Raw genomic sequence first — 25,822 nt, forward strand, 5'->3', positions numbered from 1 at the left:
TTTGAGGTGAGAAATCATAGTTTGGTATTAATTTTTGTGTAGCACTTAGAGGGCGCTACATACGCTATCATTATTAATTTCAATTTGCTATAACTGTTTTGACAGAGGACTTAAGCGATTTTTTATGAATAAACCATATTCCTACACCTTTTTTAAGCAAAAAACTTTTTAAATTCAAATTCATATAGAAAATCAAATTCTCTTTTCACCGATATAGACATTGTAGGGGTTACAGTTTCAATTTTCTCAGATATTTTCGGTTTACTTCCATTCTCAAGAATATATAAAAAATATAATATTATTAAAGGAAAAATGGAAACTATCCAATTACACTATTCGCTCTTTTTCTTGAAGGCAGTTAACGCTATACAGTTTATTCCATGGAGGATGGAGTTTATTATTTAATTATTTATTTATTTTTTTCAGACGAATCAGGATGCGAGGCTGACATGGCAGAAGGCGGTGTCGAAGAAGACAACAGCGAGATGTTAGGTCCCACTTTGGCTCCCGTCCTACAAACCATGCATACCCCAGCACCATCGAATTTGAGCGCCAGGGATGAGGTACGTCATATTAAATATCTACATAAATCGTCTGCATCACATGAACAATGTTATAGTTCTGTTACTGCGATTGTTTTTCTGGAAATACCATTTCTCGATAAAAAAAATTAATAATTTCGCAAAGAAACATTTCCTTCCATTCCTTCCATATCCTTCCATTCCTTCAATATTGTTGTTTATAGAGAAGAAAGTGGCAACTTCACGTCAATAATTGTATTATTTACAATACTTTGCAATAATGTGTCAAAAACTGTGTCAATACATAACTGCAATTTCACACGCTTTTACCAGTTACGTTTGAAACAATTTACAGTAACTGTTCTAATGGTTTTGAATTATCTTTACTGACGAAAATGTAACTAAATCAGGTAATATCGCAAGTGTAATGTAAAACAAGCTTTCTACGCATAGCAACAAATTAATAATCCTTTCTAACAAGTTATTATTGCGGTACGCTTTTCTGAACATATCACTTAGTTTACAACATTTAAGACGTCCATCAACCTCCATATCGATGCGTTCTTAAGAGAACGTTTTTATGTAATTAGTAGGTAGGTATATTAATTTTCAGTAATTAGTACATTAATAGATATAGTTACGCTGTTTGCGCTTAGGCTGTTGTGTTCAGATAATTAAGAAATAACTCAAACCTTTAGGTATATTTTTTCCTAAGACTGTTAATATACGTGTGAAGTGAGATCTTGCAATTTGGTTGCTGCAATGAAGTTGTAAGGATTTTTCGCTACAATTAACTATCGCAAAGGAAAACGTTCAACATATAATCGCGATGCAATGGCAGCGTTTTGGTGACCTTTCCAGTAAATAATCCTAATATCGTATTAATTAATTTATTCCTACTGTTCATATAGGCCATATTGGGTGGAAAACGGAACATAAAAACATCTTGTGTTTGCATAAAGATTTAGTACAAGAATATTTATTCGTTTTAAGTACTACATTGGCAAGCAATCTAAATAAATAATAGAATCGATGCTAAACTACACACAGTAAGAAAGTTAAATTAGTAGAAAAATTTCCAAACTTTTGTAGTGATTCTTGAAAGGGTATAACTTCCTGAATAATGGTTGTATCGAGAAAAAAAGAAGCATCTTGGAGCTTGAAGATTCTAGTTTTGAAATCTTGAGATGAAAATTTTTTTTGAGCACCTTGTCGCAATCCAAAGAAATAATGCAAGGCTACAATTTTTTATTTCAAAACTGCATATGGGCGCAAAATTTTTTTCTGGCTTAATCAATTAGTCATTTTCATTTGGCCTTTGTTTTTTTATTTTTCTATATGATTATTTATTTGCAAATAATGCGAAACGTACCATAGTTTGTAATTTCTTTTAGCTCAATACATGCCCATGAGGCTCGTAAATTTCGAAATCGATCAATCGAACCGTTTTTCTTTCCCGAATAAAATAAAAAATTTAAGGAGCAGGTTTATTGCTCTTTAAACATCAAATGATGATTATGGAAACAAATTTTTTGCGTTATTTTTTCTCAATTTCGCGTTAAATACTCGTCAAATATTAAAAAAATATAAAAATATTAAAAATAATTTTGAAAAAAAATTTTTAGAAAATTTTTCAAAATTTTTTTTTTGAGATATCATTTTTACAATTTCACATTGAATATTTGAAATGTCGAAAAAAAATTTTTTTTTTTTAAATGAAATTTTGAAACAAAAAAATTAGTTTGCGTTATTTTTCTCTCAATTTCGCGTTAAATACTCAAGTATCAAAAAAAAAAATAAAAAATTTGAAAAAAAATTTAATTTCTGAAAATTTTTACAATTTTTTTTACAATTTCACATTGAATATTTCAAAGTAAACAAAAAATTTGAAATTTTAAAACAAAAAAGTTTTTGCATCAAATATCAAAGAAGATTCAAAACTTTGAAGAAAGTTCCATTTTGAATAAAAATAAAATTTTTGAAAATTTTTCTAAATTTTTTTTGTGGTATCTTTTCAATTTCACTCTAAATATTTCCGACGTCGAAAAAAAAAAATTTTAGGAATTAAATTTTTTTTTTTTATTTCAAAATATTCATATAATTATACTGAATTTTCTGTTCAGTTTTGATGCGATTTTTTTCTTCGCATGCCGCATTTCATCGAGTTAAAATTAAATGCATTAATTTGAGTTTATACTACTAAGTAAATCCTCATGCATTTTTCTATATATGCATCGCTACGCGATTTACTGATCCTCTTTCCGAAAAAAACGTCAGTTTTTTCAAAACTACCAATTTTCTCATAAAAAAAATCTTAAATTTTATTAACAAATTGTTTTCAAGTATTCAATGTGAAATTGTGAAAAAAATAACGCAAAATAATTTTGAAAAATTTTATTTTTTTTAATTTTAATTTTAATTATTCGATATTTGATGAGTATTTAACGTGAAATTGCGAGAAAAATAACGCAAAAAGAATGTTTTTCTTCTTAATCATCATTAATAATTGATGTTTAATTTAAGGAGCAATAAATCTGCTACTTTAATTTTTTATAAAACTTTGACGATTCAGGAAAGGAAAATGGTTCGACCGGACGATTTCAAAATTTACAGGCCTCATGACCATATACTGAGCTAAAAAAACTACAAACATTGGTACTTTCCGCAATATTTGCAGTGGTCGTTAATTTTCCAAAAACAGCAGAAAAAGTAATTTTTTGCACTTTTTCAAATTACCTAATACTGAGTGGATCATGAGATATCGATGTTCAAAGAAAAATGTGGACTTTTTACTCAATTGCCGATATCTCAATGAGACAAAATTGTACAAAAAATAAAAAAATCAAATTGAAGCTAATGAATCAGGCTAAATGAAAAAAAATTGTAAAATTTGTTTTGATTGCGCCGAGAGTGATACGCAAAAATATGTTTCATCTCAAGATTTCAAAACTAGAATCTTCAAGCTTTTGATGTTTTTTTTCTCGACACGATCATTATTCACGAGACTACCATTTTTTCAAAAATCACTAAAAAAATTTGGAAATTTTCCCGCTCCTTTAATTTATTTGCTGAATGTATTACAGATTACAATTGTGTGTTCACAACACCAGAACATCTGAAACTCTTTCCCCGTTATTAGTATCAATTAAGATCAATTACGATCAAGGTAGTCCCAATATAAGTAGCGCAATTGAAATGGCGAGTCTTGGATATTCTAGTAGTTAATTGTCTGGTTATATCATACGCATATAATTACAAATAAATTATAACATATCGTACGATTCCCATGATTAATCGAAATAGAATTATAAGCACTCCATTTACATAAAAAGCAAATGTCGAGAAATGATAATAGACTGCCCAGCCAGACACACCTTTTTTCAGCGTTAACAAGAAGTCCGCTTTGCATTCGATACGTTATTTATTTGGTGGTTACGTCGGTAAGCGCAATTAGAAACATACTCGTATGCCTACGTACCTACATGGACTTATTTTTATATGTTAAGTACTCCTTTCTAGATTTAGAGTGCGTTTAATTAAATAATTGCCCATTTATAATTACTTAATATGACTCCATCGGATTTCTAATTTCATCATCTCGAACACATTAATTACTGCATTTTTCTGCTTGAAAAATTAATGTAAACAAATTATTAACATACTTATAACATTATGATTATACCTTATTGAAAGCGTATCAGTGCATGGATACCACACGGACATTTTATAAATAAATTCATATAATTATTCAGTAACATAATAAGGAGAGGCAGAAAAGTTATTCGAAGGCAGGAAAATTATTTGCTTAATGTGAATTATTCCAGATCTGGTGGCGCGGCGACTAGATTATCGTTTCTAACAGTTTATCGTAATAATATGTTAACAAAATGGTTTTATATAGTTGTAATAAATGTAATAATACCCTTTAAATATCACATAATGAACGTTCACTTAGGCACGAAGAAAAATTGAATGTGTTGAAACAGTATTGGAGCAAATGTTGCGTTACAACTGGAATACGTTTACTTGGAAGAAAGAGTTTTCATTTTGCTTACTTAAATAACTAAATTTATAATTGATTCAGTCTATATGTGCGCGTCAGCAGTGGTGGATGTATCAAATAATATAGAGACAGTCCATTTAGAAAAAAACATCAAAGAGCAGGTATTGCTCTTTAATATGGTATTCGACACAATAGATTTATTTTGAAACAACTTTCCTTATCAATGACAAAGTCAACATTTTATTTATTTTTATTAACTGCTCACAGAATAATTTTTATTAATAATGCCAACTCTGGAGCAACGAATTTATCTTGGAAAATGTTATGGAATCGGTAATGTTTCTTATCGACATGCAATACAAATTTTTAATGAAAAGTATCCAAACCTAACTGTAACTCGTAGAACAGTTTGCAAGCTAATTGTAAATTTCCATACCACTGGTGATGTAATAGTTATTATTTACACCAGAAAGGAGGTAAGTCGAGGACGTTTTTGCGCCCGAGCGGAGCGAAGGCTGGCAATAGAGTCCGAGACTGGAAACTATACTTAACTGCTGAGTGGTGTATAACATTTTATCTGGTCCCACAGTTCTTTATGGTTCATGAAATGATTATGTTTTATTTTTGACATTTCTTAATCAATTCAATTTGACATTATTCGAAATCTTCTCGCCTTGGTTGTTTAGATTTTGTCGGTTCTAAGGTGTTTATAAACAAACCTACAAAGTTATAATTTTGCTGGTTTTGAGTTATTATTTCTAAATGAGTGATTTTCAAATAGAAAGTGCGGCAAATGCCGCCTGCGAATTTTTATTGCTCGAGAAGTCGAAAGTACGCTACGGACGAACATATAGAAATTTCAAAGAATGGTGCCAGAACAAAAATAATGGTGTTTCTGAAATGTCACTGCTAACATATTTCTTGGAGAAGAACTTTAAAGTCACCGACGAGTTTGTGGAGAGAATACTCAATGATTAAGTCAACTATTTTCATAGAGGAGAACGTCGATATATCAAAAAATCCCAAGCTGAGAACATTTTTACAAGAGAACAAGTCAACGGTTTTCTCGTTCAGGCACCTGATAACACATATTTGCTAATGAACGTAGAGACAGTCTTAGACTTTGCAGGAGCATGCCGTTCTGGCGAGTTATGCAACTTTGGACGTCAATTTAAAAAATGTCGACGACATTATTGTAGTTACAATTCCAGATTCTAAAAATGGTCTGTCACGTACGTTTACAATTACTTCTCGTCTGGGTTTTGTTCCTCACCTAGTACTTCTCAAGAAATATATCAAGATTAGATTGGAAATTAAAACTGAAATTTGACGTTTTTTTATGTGCTATCAAGCAGGTAGATGTTACAAGCAACTGGCCAGCAAGAATATCCTTTCTATGATTCCTAACAAGACTGCACAGTTTTTGAAACTAGAACATCCTGAAATATATACAGGCCATTGAATCTGAAGAACATCGGCAACATTACTAGCTAATATAGGAGTTGATGTATTAACAATCAAGAGACATGCCTGTCACTGTTGTAGTTACGTATGACCTCTCAGATAAACAGATAAAAACAGATACCTATTAGCAGATCTCATATTTAAAGAATTTTAGTATATTCAAACCAGTGCTTAATCATAAATTGCTTGATGGAGATGATTGTCGTCGTTTGGGCTTTTTTTTAACAATGGACGAGAAACTGATTGAAAACAGATTCTTTCATCATAATGTTTTATTTATTGACGAATCAACTTTCACAACAAATGACTTGGTTTCCTCTGAAAATTGTACATACTGGGCTGAAGATAATCCAAGTTTTCGATTGAAAACTAGGTAATAGTCAAAAATTTAAAAAAGTAAATACCTGGTGTGGCATAAAGTAATTGGTTCTTACTTTTTGGAACAAAATCGTAATTAATTCGTATTTGGAAATTTTGTTTTGACAGAGCTAGATAGCGAAAATTTAGAGTTCAGAAGAAAACTAAAATTTCAATAAGACGGATGCCCTGCACATTCCACACTTCTGGTAAGAAACTGGCTTGACATTCACTTCTTGAACAAGTGGATCGGACGCTATGGACCAATACCTTGGCATGCACGAGCACCCGACTTGTCCCCATTAGATTATTTCTTATGGGGATACCTAAAGTAAAAGTGTATTCAAACGATTTTGACGATAACACTGATTTACTTAAGCAAAAAATTCGCGATATGTCTCTCGAAACGTCAAGAAACCTAAACCGATGACGTGTCAACCAATGCGGAAATTATTCTACCAAACTATTTTTATATTATATTAAATTCAAAATAAAAGTTTACTTATTTTTTACAATTTCTGTCTTCTTTAAGTGAGAAAGAAATTTGATTATTCTTTTTTTTTGACTTTTTATCAAGTATAACTGTCTCTCGAGAAATCGACAGTAAAAAAGTTTACAATAGTTCGGTACCCCATCCAGGGACACACTGTATACTCAACACTCGCTAATAGTTTGCAGCCCGATTTTATATAATCGATTGTTTCGAAAAATAAATGGTATTTTCTGCGTTTATCATTTTTGATTGTGTCGTCCTTTAAAACATGTCTTTCATAGGCATTTGTGGCAATAACTTGATCTTGAATTGCAAGTATAAAACCGTCAGTTTCAGAGTATAATTGCCTTTATCTTAATTCATTAATAAACTACAAATGAAAGTAAATATCTAATAAATCTAATCAATCCTGAAAACCTAACTGAAGAAAGTGGTTCTGTGACAAAAATCGTTCCCGTTTCTGACGGATCTTACGATTCGCAGCGGCTATCATCACTTTCGCAGCGGTTAAAAATCACAGCGGTGTACGTGCGTGCGGATATCATGTCCCTTATAAATTAATAACGTATATCAGCCCAATGGCAACGTGCAAGACTGTGTAGTTATTCCAGCTTTCAGCAGTATCCCTGAACCAGTAACCGGGACTAGTAGAGAGTGTGGAACAACAGGCATCAAAGGTAGTTTACAGCCATCAGTTGACCATAAATTCTGTAATGGGAGACGGGGCGGGGGCCCGAGGGGTGGAGGGGGAGGGCGCAGTTTCGCTGTCCGTGGCCGGCCGATCCCTTAGCTCCACAACTACAAACTTATCGCCCTGTTCTGAATAAACACAGACTAATCTACAATGTTGCAATCTAGCTGGCTTAGCTCTAATATTAAATCTACCGGGTAATGTGCGGCCTGGGAAACACAACCTAATAAATAGATATTCCACACCGTTCTCCGTACCATCCTGAAGTATCAATTCCATCTGTAACTGTTTCAACTCAGATATAGGGTGGACTATCTCGTTTGGCTTTCGGCCGGCTCCAGGAGCAATTCGACCATAAATTTCGGTTTATAATGAAATTATCTAAATAGCACGCGTACTGGCGGTCAGGCCCGCTCGCATCTTTCAGCGTTTAATTGCTTTTTGTTTCGGATTAGTTTTAATAATTTAATAGGACTTAATGACGTGGCATTACTTGATTCTTCTTTTTAATTGTCCTATACAGATATCTTTCTTATTTTAAGAGTTACAGAAATGGTGAAATGGGCAAAAATGTGCAGAATTTTATGGCGATCACGGATCCGTTTTTAAATTTAGAAAATTCCGAATAGTTCCGAAGATATTCGAAGAAAACCGATTTTATGCTAATTCATTTTTTAGTCATATTTCACTTGATATTCAAAGTTTTTGAACAAAAATGTGTAGTCTGATATTAAATGATGTGAGGAATCGATTTTTGCTGTCAGTATTAAAGTATATCTAAAAATGTGTGCTGAGTGGTAGTTAACTTTTGTTTTTCTTATGGATGCCATATTGAATTTTTGTCTCATTAGAAGAAAGGGGAAATTCTCTTTGTAACGATGTATGATTTATGGGGTTTTCATAAATAAATAACCAAGACATTGAATATAATTGTAATTTTAGTGAAAAAGTCAAGTAGCCATGTGAAATATTTGAGTTTTTTCTATAAATTAAATTAATAATTGCTTATTTTTAATACCCGTACTTTTTGACATACCAATAACATGAGCAACGAAGAAAACAACATATATAAAGCCATAACTGGTAAATTTAAAATTTTCCACAAGTCCCTTGTAAAATTTGTGAAGTTTTGAGTGAATTAATTTTTCTTATTAGATAATTACTAATGCATTTTCGACTCAAATTTGAAATAATTACGTCATTTTAAAAGTAATTTATTTGATAACAGAAACAAAAACACCGTTCAATATGACCACCACTTTCTGTAATAGGTACATACAGGGTGATTCACAACTTATTCAAAAAAAAATTGGGAATAGATGCGGCATGAGAAATGGAGTCAATATCGCAAAAAAAATTGTACAATCCGAGAAAAAAGTGGCCTCAGCGACTCGGAATACTGAAATCTGATTTTACAATCGTCGTTGCGATAGTATTTACAATAGTTTTTTAGTTGTTAGTGTCAAAAATGGCTTGCGTGTATAGCAACTCGGAGTTCAAAATTCAAATTCAAAAACATTTATTCTTATAGGACATATATCAATGTATAAGAAAAGTCAAGTCAAAGTCGGTGGACAAAATTTTGAACAGTTGTGGTAACATCATGTATGTCAAATAATTTTATTAAGTAAAACCACAAATTATTAATAACAATAGCGGCAAAAGCAGTTGAATTTGCTCATATGAAATAGGTGCTATAAAATTCTATTTAGTTATTTCTTTCCTTGCGAAATTCTTTCAAGATTTTGTCCGTTTTTATCACACTTTGTTGCCATGCCGATCGCATTATGCGACGTCAGGTTTTACAGTGGACCAGTTTCCAGTGTCGAGCTGAAGTGTTTTTTTTAAATCATTTTCGAACTGCCCTTTTTAATTTTTTCTTTACGAAATTGTATTTGTAAGTCCCCTGTACCTCCTATTTTTTTTAGGATAAGTTCTGAATCACCCTGTATACAGGCTGTTACAAATTCGCTTCTCAATACAGGAATCTCAGAAACGGTAAGAGATACGAAGTAACTTAAATGGGGACAGAGTTGCGTAATTAGGAGACCAACATTGATTCATTTTCGAAATATTAGAAAAAAAAACGAAATTTGGAAATCCGATTTTGTTTCATTTCAGCCTTGTTTAAGGTGATATTAAAAAAAGAACACTTCTCATGGCTCTCTATCGAATGGCATAATTTTTATATGTAACGTTTCATCACTCCAGGATCATCAGCAACTTCAATCATGTTTTATTGTAATGGATGATGGTAATAGTTTAATTGATTTATTAATGACAATTCGTGAAAATAATGACGACTGTAACCAATGGTGGCCTACTACGGTTTTTAATCAAACAAGAGTACAATACATAAAAATGTGTTTTTTTTACTTCGCGTCACTGTCAATAGTAATAATCATACTGAATAGTGCTTATAAGGTCTATTATAATTTTTTTTGAATCAGAATATGTCATTTTGTTTGTGTTATCAAATAAATGACGTAATTATTTCAAAGTTGAATCGAAAATTCATTAGCAATGGTATAATAAAAAAAATTGTCAACCCTAAACTGTAAACAAAAATAATTTTACAAAAATATATAAATATAACAATACCATCTTTAAGACAGAAAAATAGAACCTGTAGCATAACCCCCGACCAATTTATGAACAGATTGTTCAAAGGGGGGGATATTTTTCATATCTTTGTTAATCCAATTACTTCGATTACTATGTCATAAAGTGACATCTATATGGAAAACTATTAGTAGTTACAAACAATTATTTTATCATAGGAAAGGAAGACAAAGTTGCAACATTTTAGTGTTGATATCATCATATTATATGCATATGCATTTGACTTTAGATTCCATACAATTCGCAACATCATTATAATTGCTAAATTTAAATCGAATGAAATCCCTTCTGTGAGAGTACTAGAACTGAAATGTTTCAGTTAACTAACAGCGTTTGACTGAATTGAATACAGATAAAAGAATTTTGTTGTTACTCTCCTGAGTCTAATATTTAAATGACTTATAGCATTCAAAATAGATTGTCTATCTCTAGAATCTCCACTACAAGACAAATATGCACTTTCTTCTCTCCTAACATTACTAAGTATAAGGTTCCTGAAGTTACCCAAAGATTTATTTCGATCCTTTGTCATTTGCCCCCTCAACAACTATCATATTTCACTTCAGTCACAACGTTTGCCCTGGAATTAAAAATTGCTTTAAAACAATTAGAAAATTAAGCACATCACTGAATTTTACACAAAAAACTACAAGGCAGGTGTCAATATTTCAGAAAAAGTCCAACTGTAGCTACAATTAACCTTTTTACTACAACTACAAAATTAAAAAACACGGCAAAAGTCCGTTTTGATCTGAAAATTGCCCTCAAAAAAGTGGCCCGAAAATTGCAACTTTCTGTCTTTAATAATAACCAAGATATCCTAGCATGATATTAAAAAAGCGTATCCACTGTACTTTTTGTTTCGGATTGGCTTTGTTGTCTTAAATCCAACAAATTTAAATCAAGTTTGTAATCAGTATCAGTAGTTTCATCGAACTTTTCTAAAAGTAACTTTGAATAATAGATGAAAATACTAATAATTTCTGAGCGTAAATAATCTTTTGTATACGATACTTTTTATTGAATTCAATTGTTAGTAACGCCTATAAAAGCCACTCGTTGATTGTTGTTAGAAATTATAGCGAGCAGAATACATTATTAAGAGAGAGGTAGACATTTTTTTCTTGTAATTATAGTTATCAGGTGAGGTTATAAATGAATATGTATACACAATTTCTTGGCAATAAAAAAATTAAGTTTATAAGATATTTCATACTCGGACCATTGTAGCATAAAACTTGTTGCAACCACCAATTCTTTTAACATATAAAAGGGAGTAAAATCCGGGCTACATAGAAGCCATGCAACTACCAAAGTCAAAATCAGGACCTTAACGATCACGGACTAGATTCTGTTAATGTCTGACCACGTTAAAGTTTCTAACTTCGGTATAATGGGAACTCCTCTAATAGACAGTCTCAATCAATATTCGTAGAGGCACTAAGGAATCTGTATTAAGGTGTTACAGTTTAACGTGGTCAAACATCTAATAACTTGGAGCTCACTACGTAATCTTTTGTACTCGAAAGTGAGGAGAAATATACACGAGTAGTTCGCTAATTATGCGTTTAACATTTCGGTTAGTTTTTATAAATTCTTCTAAGTTGAAAAATACGTTTATCTGCTCCCACTATAAGAAATAGACTATTAATACATTGTATTTAAGGAGGTAAGTGGATTTTACAGTAGAATTTGCTGTGGACCACGGGAAAAAATCGATTTCAAGTTATAAATGCATATTTTATGAACAAATAAATAGAAATATTTTATGAACATTTTATTAATTATTATGAATGAATATTTATAGTAATTGTACAGTTATTACATTTAGTAATATTTATAAAATCTGGATAATTATTCCCCTCGCGTTTACTAATTGTCACATATTTCTCAAAATGATTTGACCGCTCCATTTCAGTCACCGAAGGCTCAATATTATCTGACTGGTCCATTAAAACAGCAAGATGCGACGTACTACTAGAACTTGGAGTTGAAGTGTCATTGTAAAGAATCCTGTTGGCTATTTCATTTTTGTTACTTAAACTGTGAGCAACATAACTTTATGTAATTGTAGCTGATTTCCACCCACCATGTCTCTTGATTGCTAATACATCAACGCCTGTATTAGCCAGTAACGTTGCCGATGTTCTTCGGAATGAATGGCCTGTATATGTTTTAGGATGTTCTAGTTTCAAAATCTTAATTAGGAATCATAGAAAGGGTTTTCTTGCCGACTGATTGGTTGTAACATCCACCTGCTTAATAGCGCATAAAAAATGCTCTCAGCTTTGATCTATCCACGTTCTCCTCTATGAAAATAATTGACTTATTCATTGAGTATTCACTCCGCAAACTCGCCGGTGACTTTAAAGTTCTCGACTTCTCCATGGAATATGCTAGTAGTGACATTTCAGAAACACCAATATTTTTGTTCTGGCACCATTCTTTGAAATTTCTATATCCGTAGCGCACTTTCGACTTCCCGGACAATAAAAATTCGCAGGCAGCATTTGCTGCACTTTCTATTTAAAAATCACTCATTTAGAAATAACCAGCAAAATTTCAATTTTTATGTAGCTTTGTTTAAAACACCTTAGAAACGACAAAATCCAAGCAACCAAGGTGACTTTGCATTATTTCGAATAATGGCATAATGAATTGTTTAAGAAATGTCAAAAATAAAACCTAATCTTTATTTCATGAACCATAAAGAACTGTGAGAGCAGATAAAATGTTGTACACCACGCAGCAGAGGGCAACACAACGCGTAACAAAGAAAACTTTTTACAGTAGCTAGTAGGTACCTCTGTTTGTAAATCTAGTGACCTTGTTTCTCTTACTGAGAAGTTATTCAAATGGAGTATAGTGCCCAGCTGCATTTAAAGTTCATTTAGTTGTTATGTAAGTATACTTTTTTAAATGACTTAAAAACCCCAAGAAATAAAGCAAAATTCCCTATTTCCCCAATTCCAAAAAAATCTGTAGACCTGGCATCACTCTTTCTAGGGCTGCGTCGCATCTTAGACAAATTGTGCTGCCCTCTGTTAACGGATTGTATTAACTTATCGGAATACGAAGTCGGAATTGTATAAGTATTGACATCTATTACAGAAAAGGCAAACGACGAAAACAAAGATGACCACCGGTCGCTGAATTACAAGTGGAAGTGGATCTTATTTGTGGAAGGGCGAAACGGGCGGTGACTATGAGACGCCTTCATTATAGCCATTCTTCTCTATCGCATGGATTTCTATGACTTACTTCATCGCTCTCGCGTAACGGCCGATGAACCATGGGGACTTTCCAACCCTGTATACAGGGTGTCCGGTAAGTACCTCCTAATCTCTCGGGAGTGTATAGGGGAGGTCAAAATAAAACTAGTCCTTCCTATATTTTATTTTCCTAATGTGCCCCCTAACGGAGTTATGGGGGCTCAAAGGGGTACCTAGAAATTAACGTTTAGGGTTATAACTTTGAAACCACCCTGTATATTTTAATAAAATTTTCGTACGTTGTATTACACATGGAGCTCTACGATTTGATGCTAAAATCAACTTTTTGCTATTATCAGGTGTCCAGAAACGGACTGGCCCTATCACAATTTTTCTCAAAATTTTGACAGAAGTAATTTTATCAAACTGAAAATATTATTATTAGATACTCTGAAGGTTTTTCTTTAAAAATGGTACTCTTTATTTATTTCGAAAAAATGAACGGTTTGCGAGATAAATCGGTTTTGAAAAAAATTGGTAACAAATACAACAACAATTAAAATTTATTTTTTTACAATAAAATCATTCCCGCTAGTGCCAGCCTACAGATTCACCATAAACATTTACTGGTGGTGAATTAAGGGAATGAATAATGCCGTTTCTTGTAAAATCAACATCTATGACCAAAATACATCTACAAATTATTATTGCTCTTGTCTCCATGGAGTTCTTTTCTATTGTTTTCGTTGTTAGACCCTGTTGATTTTAAAGTACTTGTCAAAGGCGCGTGACAGAATAAAAATTCAATTTTATTGTGGTATTCGTTTTAAGCCGTTAGAAATAACATTTAAAAATGGAAGAATATTCCTGTGCAGAATATGCTGATATGCACCTAATTTATGGGGAAGCATTATGCAACTCCGTGGAGGCAAGAAGACTTTATGAGGAAAGGTTTCCGGGTCGACATTTGCCGAGTCCAAAAACTTTTGAAAGAGTTGATCGTAGTTTAAGAGAAACAGGTAAAAAAAAAAAGTGAAAAACGTTAGTGAAACTAATTTCTTCCGAATCCTTTATTTAGGAAGCTTTTTGCCACGCCGTGGTGGAGCAGGAGCCCCGAGGAGAGTACGAGACCCTCATGTAGAGGAACAAATATTGGAAGACGTTGCTAATAATCCTTCAAATAGCATAAGGAAGCTTGCGGCGCAAAACAATGTTACAAAATGGGCTGTACATGAAACTCTGAAAGAACAATTGCTTTACCCGTACCACATCCAAAAAGTACATGCTATGTCTCCAGATGATTATCCAAAAAGACTTCAATACGCCAATTGGTTTTTACAGCATCATATTCGGAATCATAATTTTGGTACATCTATTTTGTTCACCGATGAAGCAGGTTTTACAAGAGACGGCATAATTAATTCGCATAATCTACATGTCTGGGATGAAGAAAACCCTCACGCTTTAGTTCAAACTCGCTACCAACAAAGGTTTATGGTGAATGTGTGGGCTGGCATTATCGGGAATCATTTGATTGGTCCATTTATTCTGGAGCAAAGACTTAATGGTGCTCTTTATTTGCAATTTTTAGAGGAAAATCTAAATATTTTGTTAGAAGAAGTGCCCCTTCAAATAAGAACTGAAATGTGGTACATGCATGACGGTGCACCACCCCACTTTGATCGTTTAGTACGTCAACATCTGACGAATGTTTTTGGTGATCGATGGATAGGTCGAGGCGGACCTGTATTATGGCCACCTAGGTCGCCCGACCTAAACCCATTAGACTTTTTTCTGTGGGGTCATTTAAAAAATAACGTTTATTCAACACCCGTAAATAGTAGAGAGGAACTTCTGCTGAGGCTAACACAGAACTGTGACCATCTCCGCAATAATCACGGAATATTATTTCAAGTGCACCGGGAAAACATTCGTAGGATTAGAAAGTGCATTGAAGTACGGGGTGCTCATTTTGAACATCTACCGAAGTAACATTTAGGTACCTTTGTTCATTGTTGAATGTTCTTTGTTGCATGTCTTGTAAGTAAGTTATTTTTCAAATGTTATTTTTAATTGGTCACTACTTGCTCATAAAGTATAGCCAACCCGTTCAAAGATTTCTGGACTTGATAAAGTTAAAGAAATTAAATGCATGAAATAATATGTAAAAAAAATAAATTTTAATTGTTGTTGTATTTGTTACCAATTTTTTTCAAAACCGATTTATCTCGCAAACCGTTCATTTTTTCGAAATAAATAAAGAGTACCATTTTTAAAGAAAAACCTTCAGAGTATCTAATAATAATATTTTCAGTTTGATAAAATTACTTCTGTCAAAATTTTGAGAAAAATTGTGATAGGGCCAGTCCGTTTCTGGACACCTGATAATAGCAAAAAGTTGATTTTAGCATCAAATCGTAGAGCTCCATGTGTAATACAACGTACGAAAATTTTATTAAAATATACAGGGTGGTTTCAAAGTTATAACCCTAAACGTTAATTTCTAGGTACCCCTTTGACCCCCCATAACTCCGTTAGGGGGCACATTAGGAAAAAAAATATAGGAAGGACTAGTTTTATTTTGACCTCCCCTATACACTCCCGAGAGATTAGGAGATACCGGACACCCTGTATAACTTCACTATTTATTTGAATAAAAAAAATTCATATTAATGTTCTAGGGAACTATTAGTACTATTATCCCTAAAAACCTGACCTCCACCCCGTATAACTGTACTCATAGAACAATGTACTAAATAAATTAGTAACTTTTGAAACTTTTTTTAAATCTGTTGAACATTTTCAGCGCCTATATGAACATGAAGTTAGCGATATTAGAGTGGCACATTTCATTGAGTGATCGGTATTTATTTCCTACGTATTTTTAATTTAAATCGGAATAAAAACTAATTTTGCCGTAGAATAAAAATTCGTTTACTGTTTAATTAATAAAACTGAAATGGAATATTTAAAATAGTTTATATTATGTACTTGGTGTACATTTTCCTATTAATCCAATACGGGGAAAAAACGAAAAAAGTTACATTTAACTCGATAATTAAAAACACGGCTTTTTGTAAATATCCAGGGCTTTTTTTCATGAAATATATTTGCGCTAAACAAAGGCCCGCTGAAAAAGGCGCGGCGTTAGGGAAGAGCGAGACGGCGCGTCAGAAAAATACAATGGAATTAATTTTGTTCAATTTAGATTAACTTCATTTGTGATTACGGGCGCAAAATATAAAAATAAAAGTCAAATCGAACGGTACGCCTAAAAAATGTTTCATTAAAATCTTTCCAGTCATTTATTTTCAATTTCCGCCGACGAACGAAGCACCGTATGTCTAATAAATACGTTGACTTTATTATCATCAGCTAACTGATCGATGATGTTATTAACATTTGATTAGTGCGATTCAGAGGGGTTAAACTTGAGCGATAATGAGAACCTACTCCCCAACATCCGAAGCTTCACTTAACCGCCCTCTTTTCCCTTTATGTCACCGCGTCTTCATTTCCTATTCTTACTTAGTTTAATTTTAAGCGATAAATAGCAATTTGTACGCCGAACCAAGCGTAGATATACCCCCCAGACTTGGAACTGTAATATTTTTCAAACGCAACAAGTATTACTAGAAAGAATAAAAGGATACTGCAAAGTAAACATAAAAGTTATATATTATAAAGCTTTCCCTTGAAAAAATTTAATTTTACAACTAGGTTTCCAAAATATCTTAGTTCATGGCGAGGAATGACACTGACAGTATCTAAAACTTGCCTGAACAGCGCAACAAATGAGTTGAGTATTGGTTGCCATAAAATACGTCATTTATTTTTTTTTATTGAATAAGCAACCGCTAATTCACAATGTAATAAATTAAAAAATATACCGGGTGGTTCAGTTTGGTATTCTTTTATTTTAACAAATAGCTATAACAAACTCTATATATTTTTTAATCGCCGCTCAAACTCTATCAAACGACATTATTAGATCGTCTCCATGGTAACATATGTCAAAATTTCTATAGTCAACTGTTTTTGTTCAAATGGCACACTATATATTTTTTTATCAATTCTGGGAGATATTTTTTTTCTGCGTTCAGCTACGTAAGGAAGTTTATAGTTTCATTAGAAATGTTGCTAGAAAAACAGCAAAAAAGATGTACCCTACTTTTCGTAGGTTTATTCTGAAAAATGATAGCCAGCTGCGGAAACAAGTGAATTTTGACGTTTCAAAATAATTGACATTTTGTACCTACCTATTCTATCTATAACTAATTATACTGCCATAATAGGTTCAACAATTGTTAATCTATGATTAAGTGTCAGATCCAAATCATAAAATTCTTCGGGACGAGTATGATTCGATTTATTCAAATGCAATGGCATGATTTCCTCAGCGACAGGAAAATATATGAGACTTATCAATATTCGGCAGATTGTTTTTGAGACACCTATCAAGTAATTCAAAATTCTAAAAACAATCATTCTTAGTTTCGCACTATCTGCTAATAGCAAACAATGGACATCTAGATCAACCACAATGTCATTAATAAACATTGCAAATGAGAGGGGGCTTAGTATGGAGCCTTGAGGAACTCTCAAAGTGGCCAAGATTTCAAAGAATGTCAGTCCACTCAATTGTACTTACTATTTTCTTTCCATGCAATTGATTTAGAAAAGCTTACTAATTTTGATGATACACCTAATTTGTTTAACTTGTTATTGAGTATATCGTGATATAAAATGTTAAATGTTTTGAAAAATCAGTATAGGCGACATACATAGCATCCAAAAATTTGGAAAAATGCTGTATGACAGCAAATATTGGAACAAATCAAGGTTGACTAGTGTCCAGTGAAATTGTTTACGGAAAAATGTTTGAGATTAACGGCTAGTATTATTATGTTATAACTTTCTAATTATTTAGGTACTGAAATAAACGTCTTTATTATCATAACTACACATAATAATCGTTCTTCAGATCATTATATTATTGTATTTCTGTTGAAAGATTGGATCAAGTAGGTAATGTTTTATATTTTATTTACTTGGGACTTAATTTATTCCTGTCTGCATATTAGTGAATTGTTCTGTTCTATTATTGAAAACACCCCTTATATATATGATTCAATATTGAATGTATGTATTTGATTAAGAATTAACAAATTGTGTTTCCATTTAGTGGTTGAATGAACAAAATATTGAACCAAATTTAATGAAATCATCAACTTTGACTACCTTTCTTTCAAAGCAAGGTTAAAATGCCACAGCTACTTATACCTTCATGTATGAATAACATAAAAATAAAAAACAGCTCCCACCAATACATTTTTTTTCATCGGCATGAGTACGCTTACTTAAATATATATTTTTACTTTATCAAATTCTATTGTCTCAGCTTCATTCATCCGTTAATTCTTTCCGATAAAGTTACGTGAAATATTCAATGAACGGTCCGAAATTGAACGACCCGCTCATTGAGCTTCTACTGTTTTTATCACTCCCAACGTACGTCACAGCTGACTTGATTGACAAAATATTTTTATGTCACGTATTGCTTATTTAGGAATCCGTAAAGATTACAAAAAGTTTCCGTTCCAAATGTAATTGATAGCGAAAGAAAGTTTGGACATGTAAATGTTAAGTCAGTAATGCAAATCCTCAAAGCAGAAAAGTTATTTTTTAAAATGTAGAAAATTAAAAATTCACAATAACTTCCATTTTAATGGTCAGTCAATGTTAGTTTTTATGATAACTGTTTACCAATTTTGTCTAACTAAAAAACTAGTGCTTAAAAATATAAACACAAACAAAAAAACAAAAATAAAAAATAAAAAACAAAAAACTACATCACTAAACGCAAAGTTCGATACGTTTCGAAAAATAATTGTTGTCAAAACTGATAAGTTTTATTTAAGTTGAATATATTGACGACAAAACAAAATGTTTTTTTTCATTATCACAAATTCTCACATTTGTTGAGAACTAGCTTTGATTTTTTTTGTTATTTGTGACACAGCGAAAACAATATTATCAAATAAAATATTGGGAAGGATGCAACTTCACATTATTGTTTTATATTTTTATATGTGTGTTCCGAATTTAAATAATCAACTTACTAATATTGATAACTTTCAGTACAGTGTCGGTAATAGGTACAATGTAATCGAAATTACCAAATAGTACTATTCAACAGTACCTACCACTTTTGGAAATGAATTATACGATAACTATTATAAATTTTTTTACGCCCTGCACTTTAGTCGCAGCTTTTTTAAAACCTTAATATGTCTTCGTATAAAATTATGGAACGTGACAAAATAGTAAAAAATAAAATAGTGTCGGACAAACACCTTATTCTACACTGAGAGAAAATTTTCTGAGACTAGTAGGAGCCTTTAGTTTTTGGAAAATACCAAATATTTATTATTGGTAGTGTAGATTTAATTAGATTTAATTAAATTATTAAATCGGCGAATTCCCGTAATAAATAGATTTTTTTTAACAAAACGAAAGACATTTTCATTCGGTAGCGTTGAATTTCTGGATTACTCGTAACTACATCCGATCTAAGTGGATGTTTACCTTTAATTACGTACATAAATCATTATACAAAGTTTCTTAATTTTTGGTAAAACGTTTTCGGGCATATTTTAGAAGAGGTTTTTTTAAATTTCCGTCGGTCTGCGGATTTATGAAACTTTTCTGGCTTAAAATCACTCAAAGAATTACTTCTCAAAGTTGGTTCACATACTTAATCAACGCCCTGTTTCTTATGTACAAATAATTTAACTTAAAGATAAACATTCTGACATAAAATTTCTCATATAATGTGTATACTTGTTTCAGTTTGATACAACAATACCTCCTTTTTGCCATTAAACTCTGATAGGTAAATATTCAACGATGTATTCGTATAATCTGAATACTTGAATACAAATTTCTGGATTCAAGTACCTAAGCTTTGAATGTAGTATTCACAATTCAAGCATATATGGATACTTTTTTGAAATTATTTGACTGTCACCATAACCTACATGGTTGATAATTTCTAGCCTGTCGATAAACATAGAAATTCAGCCGAGGTCCGAACTAAGCGTTGCCATTCTGAGAAAAAATACACCGAATACCTAATAACGAATAATTTTCCCAGAAAGATACGGAAAAAGAGATAAGAGATACCTTTGTTATCTTTTCCACGAATATAGTGATACGTGGATATTCGTGGATATTCTCTACATCTATGGATATTATCCATAAATAATGTGTAATATATACTCTTTCCGACCACTGAATCCTGAATAAAACTAAATAAAAGTGATGAATACGAATACTAATTAGTGTCAAATAAATGTTTTCAGTACTTGAATACTGTTTACACGGTTATCGCATTGAATACTATTCATAAATACGCAGCTCTGTGTTTATATGATATTTTTGTTATAATATTACTCATAGAATTAAAATTTGAGCATATAGGTACTTAATTAGCACTAATATTACCTATTTCAAAATTTTTCCTGATGTGATAAAATTAAGCATAAGTATCATGTTTATAATTTTTCAGTATGACGCAACAATAGTTTCTTTGTCAAGCCTCTAAGTGTTCAACATTGTATTCGTATACTCTGAATAATTGAATACAAATATTCTGGATTCAAGTACTATTTGAAAATTCGGATTATTCAGTGTATGCCGCATACTTTTCTGTATTCATACGCCGCTCTGACAGTTACCAAGACCCTGTAGGATAATTATAGGTTAATAATTCTTCGATATTCATGAGTGCATGGATATTCGTGAATATTCTATTATCCATAAAATATGCTACTCATAAACACTATTTCCGACCACTGAATCCCAAACACACATCTAAAAGTGATGATTGCGAATACTAATTAGTGTCAAACAAATATATTCAGTACTGAATACTGATTGCTCAGATATTGTATCGAATATTACTCATGAATACATTCTACTCAAGTAATACCCAAAATTGTGTTTATATGATCTTTCTGATTTAATATCACCATACATTTACCCCTTAAAGTTTGTGCTTATACAGGGTGATTCACAAACGGTGACCAAAAATGAAACCTACGTACAAATTACTGCGGTCTTATGTTTTTCGGAAGTCTGATTTTCGAGTAAAACTTAAAAAACGTACTGAAAACAGTTTTACTTAAATGACATGAAAAACACTAATCATTCGGTTATTTATTCGAATAAAGAAATTAATAACATGAGTCATCATTTTAATGATTTTATTTGAGTAAATGCTCAAAAATACCTCCATTTCCACGAACACAGGCCCGACATCTTTTTAGTGACGAAAATGTAATTTATTCGAAATTTATTGTTGCTTGAATCTGATGAAAAGCAGTATTTATTCTTTCTTCTAACTGCTCAGAATGTCAAAGTTGCTATAGCAGCCTACTATGTAATTTTAAAACGCATTTTATTCGAAAATCAAACTGTGTTTTCAGTTTGTTTTTTAAGTTTTACTCAAAAATCGGGCTGTTTTGGAAAAACATAAAAGAGTAGTAATTTGCAGAAAATTGAAAGACGAATCCGAAAATATGATTGTTACCGTAAAGCAGTGGCGTACTATTTCATTTAGAAAAATATGCCACCCATACCCTGTACCTCCGCCACACTATGGGCTAAACGGCATTTTTTTATGTCAAAATCAAATTTCTCGAAGAAGAATTAACGAATCATTTTACATTTTTAAAAAAATATTTTTAATTTAAAAACTAGTATTGGAAATTGGAAATTGGAAAATTATCCAAAATCTAAGGCGTTTTCTTAAAATTTAGTGGCGCACACGGCATTTTTTATGTTAAAATCAAATATTTTGTAAAATAATTAACATTTTTTTAAAATTAAAGCTTATTTGATACAGATTTAGGGAAAATTATTGCGAATGTCATCATCAATATTTCAAATTAATGTTATTATTCAATCCCCCACCCTTCAGTTCTTCCCCTAAATCAGGGGATGATAAAAACAGCTCCTGAAGAGGAGTTTTTTGTTTTAGTGATGCTTTTAGTCGTGTTCAGCGAGAACAAAAACATTTTATGCATATTTTCTTTAATTTTCATTTTTCCACATCCTCACCCACAGGGATGAAAACATTTTCATTAATCTTTCCATAACTTGTTTCAATTGAGCATTGATTGCACCATAATGTGCCTTAATTTCACTGTATTTATCGAAGATTTTTGAACGAAGAAAATCGATTTTCACTTTTTTCGCCTATTCACCCTTCATTTCTACCCCCAAGATAGGGGATAATGACATTCGCAATAATTTTCCCTAAATCTGCATCAAATAAGGTTTAATTTAAAAAAAATGTAAAACGATTCGTTAATTCTTCTTCGAGATATTTGATTTTGACATAAAAAAATTCGGTTTGACCCATAGTGCGCCACTGGAGCTTCTAAATTTTAAGAAAACGCCTCAGATTTTGGACAATTTTTCCAATTTCAAATTACTTCACGTACTAGTTTTTAAATTATTTAAAAAAATTAAAAATATTTTTTTAAGTTTAACACTGCCTCTTTTTAACGAAACGTCCTAGATAAAAAATTTATACGAAAGACTCCTCTTAAAATTCACCAAAGAATACGAGGTTTCATTTTTGGTCACCATTTGTGAACCACCCTGTATTTAATTCATATTAATGTTACTTATAATGTAAACTTAAATCGACAATACTTGAATACAAGTATTCTGGTTTCAAGTACTACTTGGAAGTTGTATTCAGGATGCAAGTATACACGGATACTTTTGTCAACAGGATATTCTGTATTCAGCTCTGACGGTTACCAAAACCCTGTATGATAATTTCCGACCCGTCGATAAACACAGAAATTCACCCGAGAGCCGAACTGAGCGTTGCCATTCCGAGAAAAAAGACACGGAATACCTAATACGGATTAATTTCGGCTGCGTCTGGCGCTTCTAGTCAAGAAATAGATACAATAGTGTTACGACCGCAGGGACCCAATTTTCGTAGAAAGAGAGGGAACGGCGGGCGTAGAGGGGAAGCCCGAGCCGACGAGCCTCGGCTTCGGCAGAGGAGCATCGCCTCCGTCGCGGCGCTCCGGCAGCGTCCAGTCCTGCAAACTAATTATGATAATTACAGCGGTCCGAATCTCGCTCTCGCAATTCTCACCCCACACTTGGCAGAGCGCTACTAATCAACGGGGGAGCGCCCGCCCTTCCCGACCCACTCCCGCCAAACAAAAACCTTTTTCCAATACAACGCTATCCAGTGAATAAATGAAAATGAAGGACTATTGGTTTTTAGCTTTTGTCCGTTGTTCAAATGAGTGTGTGTTCGAAAATCAGTTAGGAGAACAAAACGATTCAACCCGGTTGGGTTCCAACCTCCCTCACCCCCTCCCTCCTCCTACCCTTTCCGTACACGTCCGTGTTTTTTATTCTTTGTGATTAGTCCGCAGAGCATTTTACTCTTTTCGCGCATGGCTTTTTTATAGTGGACGCTTCAATCTGTAATTTAAAAACACGCGAATGTCCGTATTGATTTTTAATAAAATTCATTTTTTCGGTTGGCAACCGTTCGACCAATCGCAATCACAATCACTAATGGCCAAATGCTGCATAATTAACTAATTATGAAATACATTTATGGCTTTTTTTGTTGCTGCAGTTATTGTCATCCCTGATGTAAATTATATTATTAGAGCCTGTAATGAAGTTAATATTTAACACGATTTTTAACGTCCGCATCGCCTCCACCACCTACGGCCGCCATTTCCATTCCGAATAATTAAAATTCCTGTCGGGATTTACATATATCCGTTTTCGACACTTCTGCATAAAATCTATCTTCTCATCTTATACAACGACAACCTAAAATGTCACCAATATCTATTCCATATTTATACATCACTATTTTCAATTCATTTTAACAACTCCCGTGCCACATAGTTAATTGCTTTGAGTTTAACAAATTAATTCACAAATTTAAACACGAAGGCACCTATATCAAATAAAGACATTTCCCTAAAAAGATAATTTTGAAACTACAAACCGTCTTGAAACAAAGTTTCTAATAATAGAAGTTGTACAATAATATTTAGTATCTGCAGACGAGGAATAATACTACCAGCATCTAAGAAACGTTGGCTAACAGGAACGAATATCCTAGGCTGTGGTAAACGTTTACCTAGGCACATGTTTCCTGTAATGTGGTGTTATTTACATACTACAACCGTGAAATATACAAAATATTACACAAAAGACACCAATAAAATAAACAATAAAAAATACAACCAAAAATCATTTTCTGATCAACTGATAAATTGCGGGACACAACTAAAATAACAGAGTAAATCACAACTGGGTATTATTATTATACTTACGTAAGTTCCAATTATTCAAAAACTACTACTACTAATCCCAGTCACTAGTGGCTAAATTTTACATAATTAAATCAGCTAACTACGAAGTACATGTATGACTTTTTTGTTGCTGTTTTCCTTGTAAATGGAGTTAATAAATATTAAATACAACAAAATTATGTATAAAACGCAAAACTTTTGGGAAAGATTTGCAAATGAGTCTTACAGAAATCAATCTTTAACATGAAGAAATGTTTTTTCTATCGTGTCTATGTATACGTGTTAATCTTTGTCAAATGTGATATCAGAACAACAAGAATACAAGATATTTGAAAGATTACAATATGCACTGTGTCTCAAAATGTTGGAATAAAATTCAGATTTTTTTTCCAGTTGAAATTTTAAAAGATCATTGAAACAGGTCAATTAGTAAATAGAACTTGTCACTTTTCTATTTTTTTTAGACGTGTTTGACAGACCTATAACATTACCAATTTTTTTTAATAGGATACTCTATATTTTATAGTATAAATAGATAGCCCTTCTAAAGACATATTCAGTGATATTTTTGTCATAGTTGATAAAAAATGGAGGAATTAATTGAAAACAATTCAGTACTACTTTTTATTTTATTACATCAAATGTTCAAAGTGGCCCCCATTAACCATTGCACAATGCCCAATTCGGTGTTCAAAGTTATCAATTACATTTTGAATAACATTTGGTCTTGTTTCAAAGTTCTCTGATACGATTTTTCAATATTTCGACAGCGTCTGGTCTGTTCACATACTTTTTAGATAACCTCACAAAAAAAATCTAGTGGGGTTAAGTCAGGAGAGCATGGTGGCCATTCAAGCGGCCCTCTTCTGCCTATCCATCGATTTGGGAAAACTTCAAAGGTAATCTCTTACATTGAGGCGAAAATGTAGAGGGGCACCATCTTGTTGGAACCAGACATCAACAGCAGGCATATCGTGTTCATTAGGGTTAGGAAAAATGAATTCCATTGCTGGGATCAGCTGAAAGCGTAAAAATCCAAATAAATGTCGCCTATTAAATTGCCTTTAAAGTAGTTAGGTCTCAG

At 32.4% G+C, this 25,822-nt stretch overlaps 1 protein-coding gene across 3 annotated transcripts in view; it reads left to right on the top strand.

The window, feature by feature from the left end:
* The window catches only part of LOC108913976 (POU domain, class 6, transcription factor 2), a 204,786-nt gene that overhangs the window by 57,882 nt on the left and 121,082 nt on the right, over nt 1-25,822 (top strand). For all 3 annotated transcript variants that reach the window (XM_018719656.1, XM_018719666.1, XM_018719676.1), the window contains exon 2: nt 427-563. In XM_018719656.1, the coding sequence (XP_018575172.1) occupies nt 450-563 (114 nt within the window). In that variant the 5' untranslated portion in view covers nt 427-449. The remainder of the gene's footprint in view (nt 1-426; nt 564-25,822) is intronic.

Source organism: Anoplophora glabripennis, unplaced genomic scaffold, assembly GCF_000390285.2.
Source record: "Anoplophora glabripennis isolate ALB-LARVAE unplaced genomic scaffold, Agla_2.0 scaffold16, whole genome shotgun sequence".
Taxonomy (NCBI): domain Eukaryota; kingdom Metazoa; phylum Arthropoda; class Insecta; order Coleoptera; family Cerambycidae; genus Anoplophora; species Anoplophora glabripennis.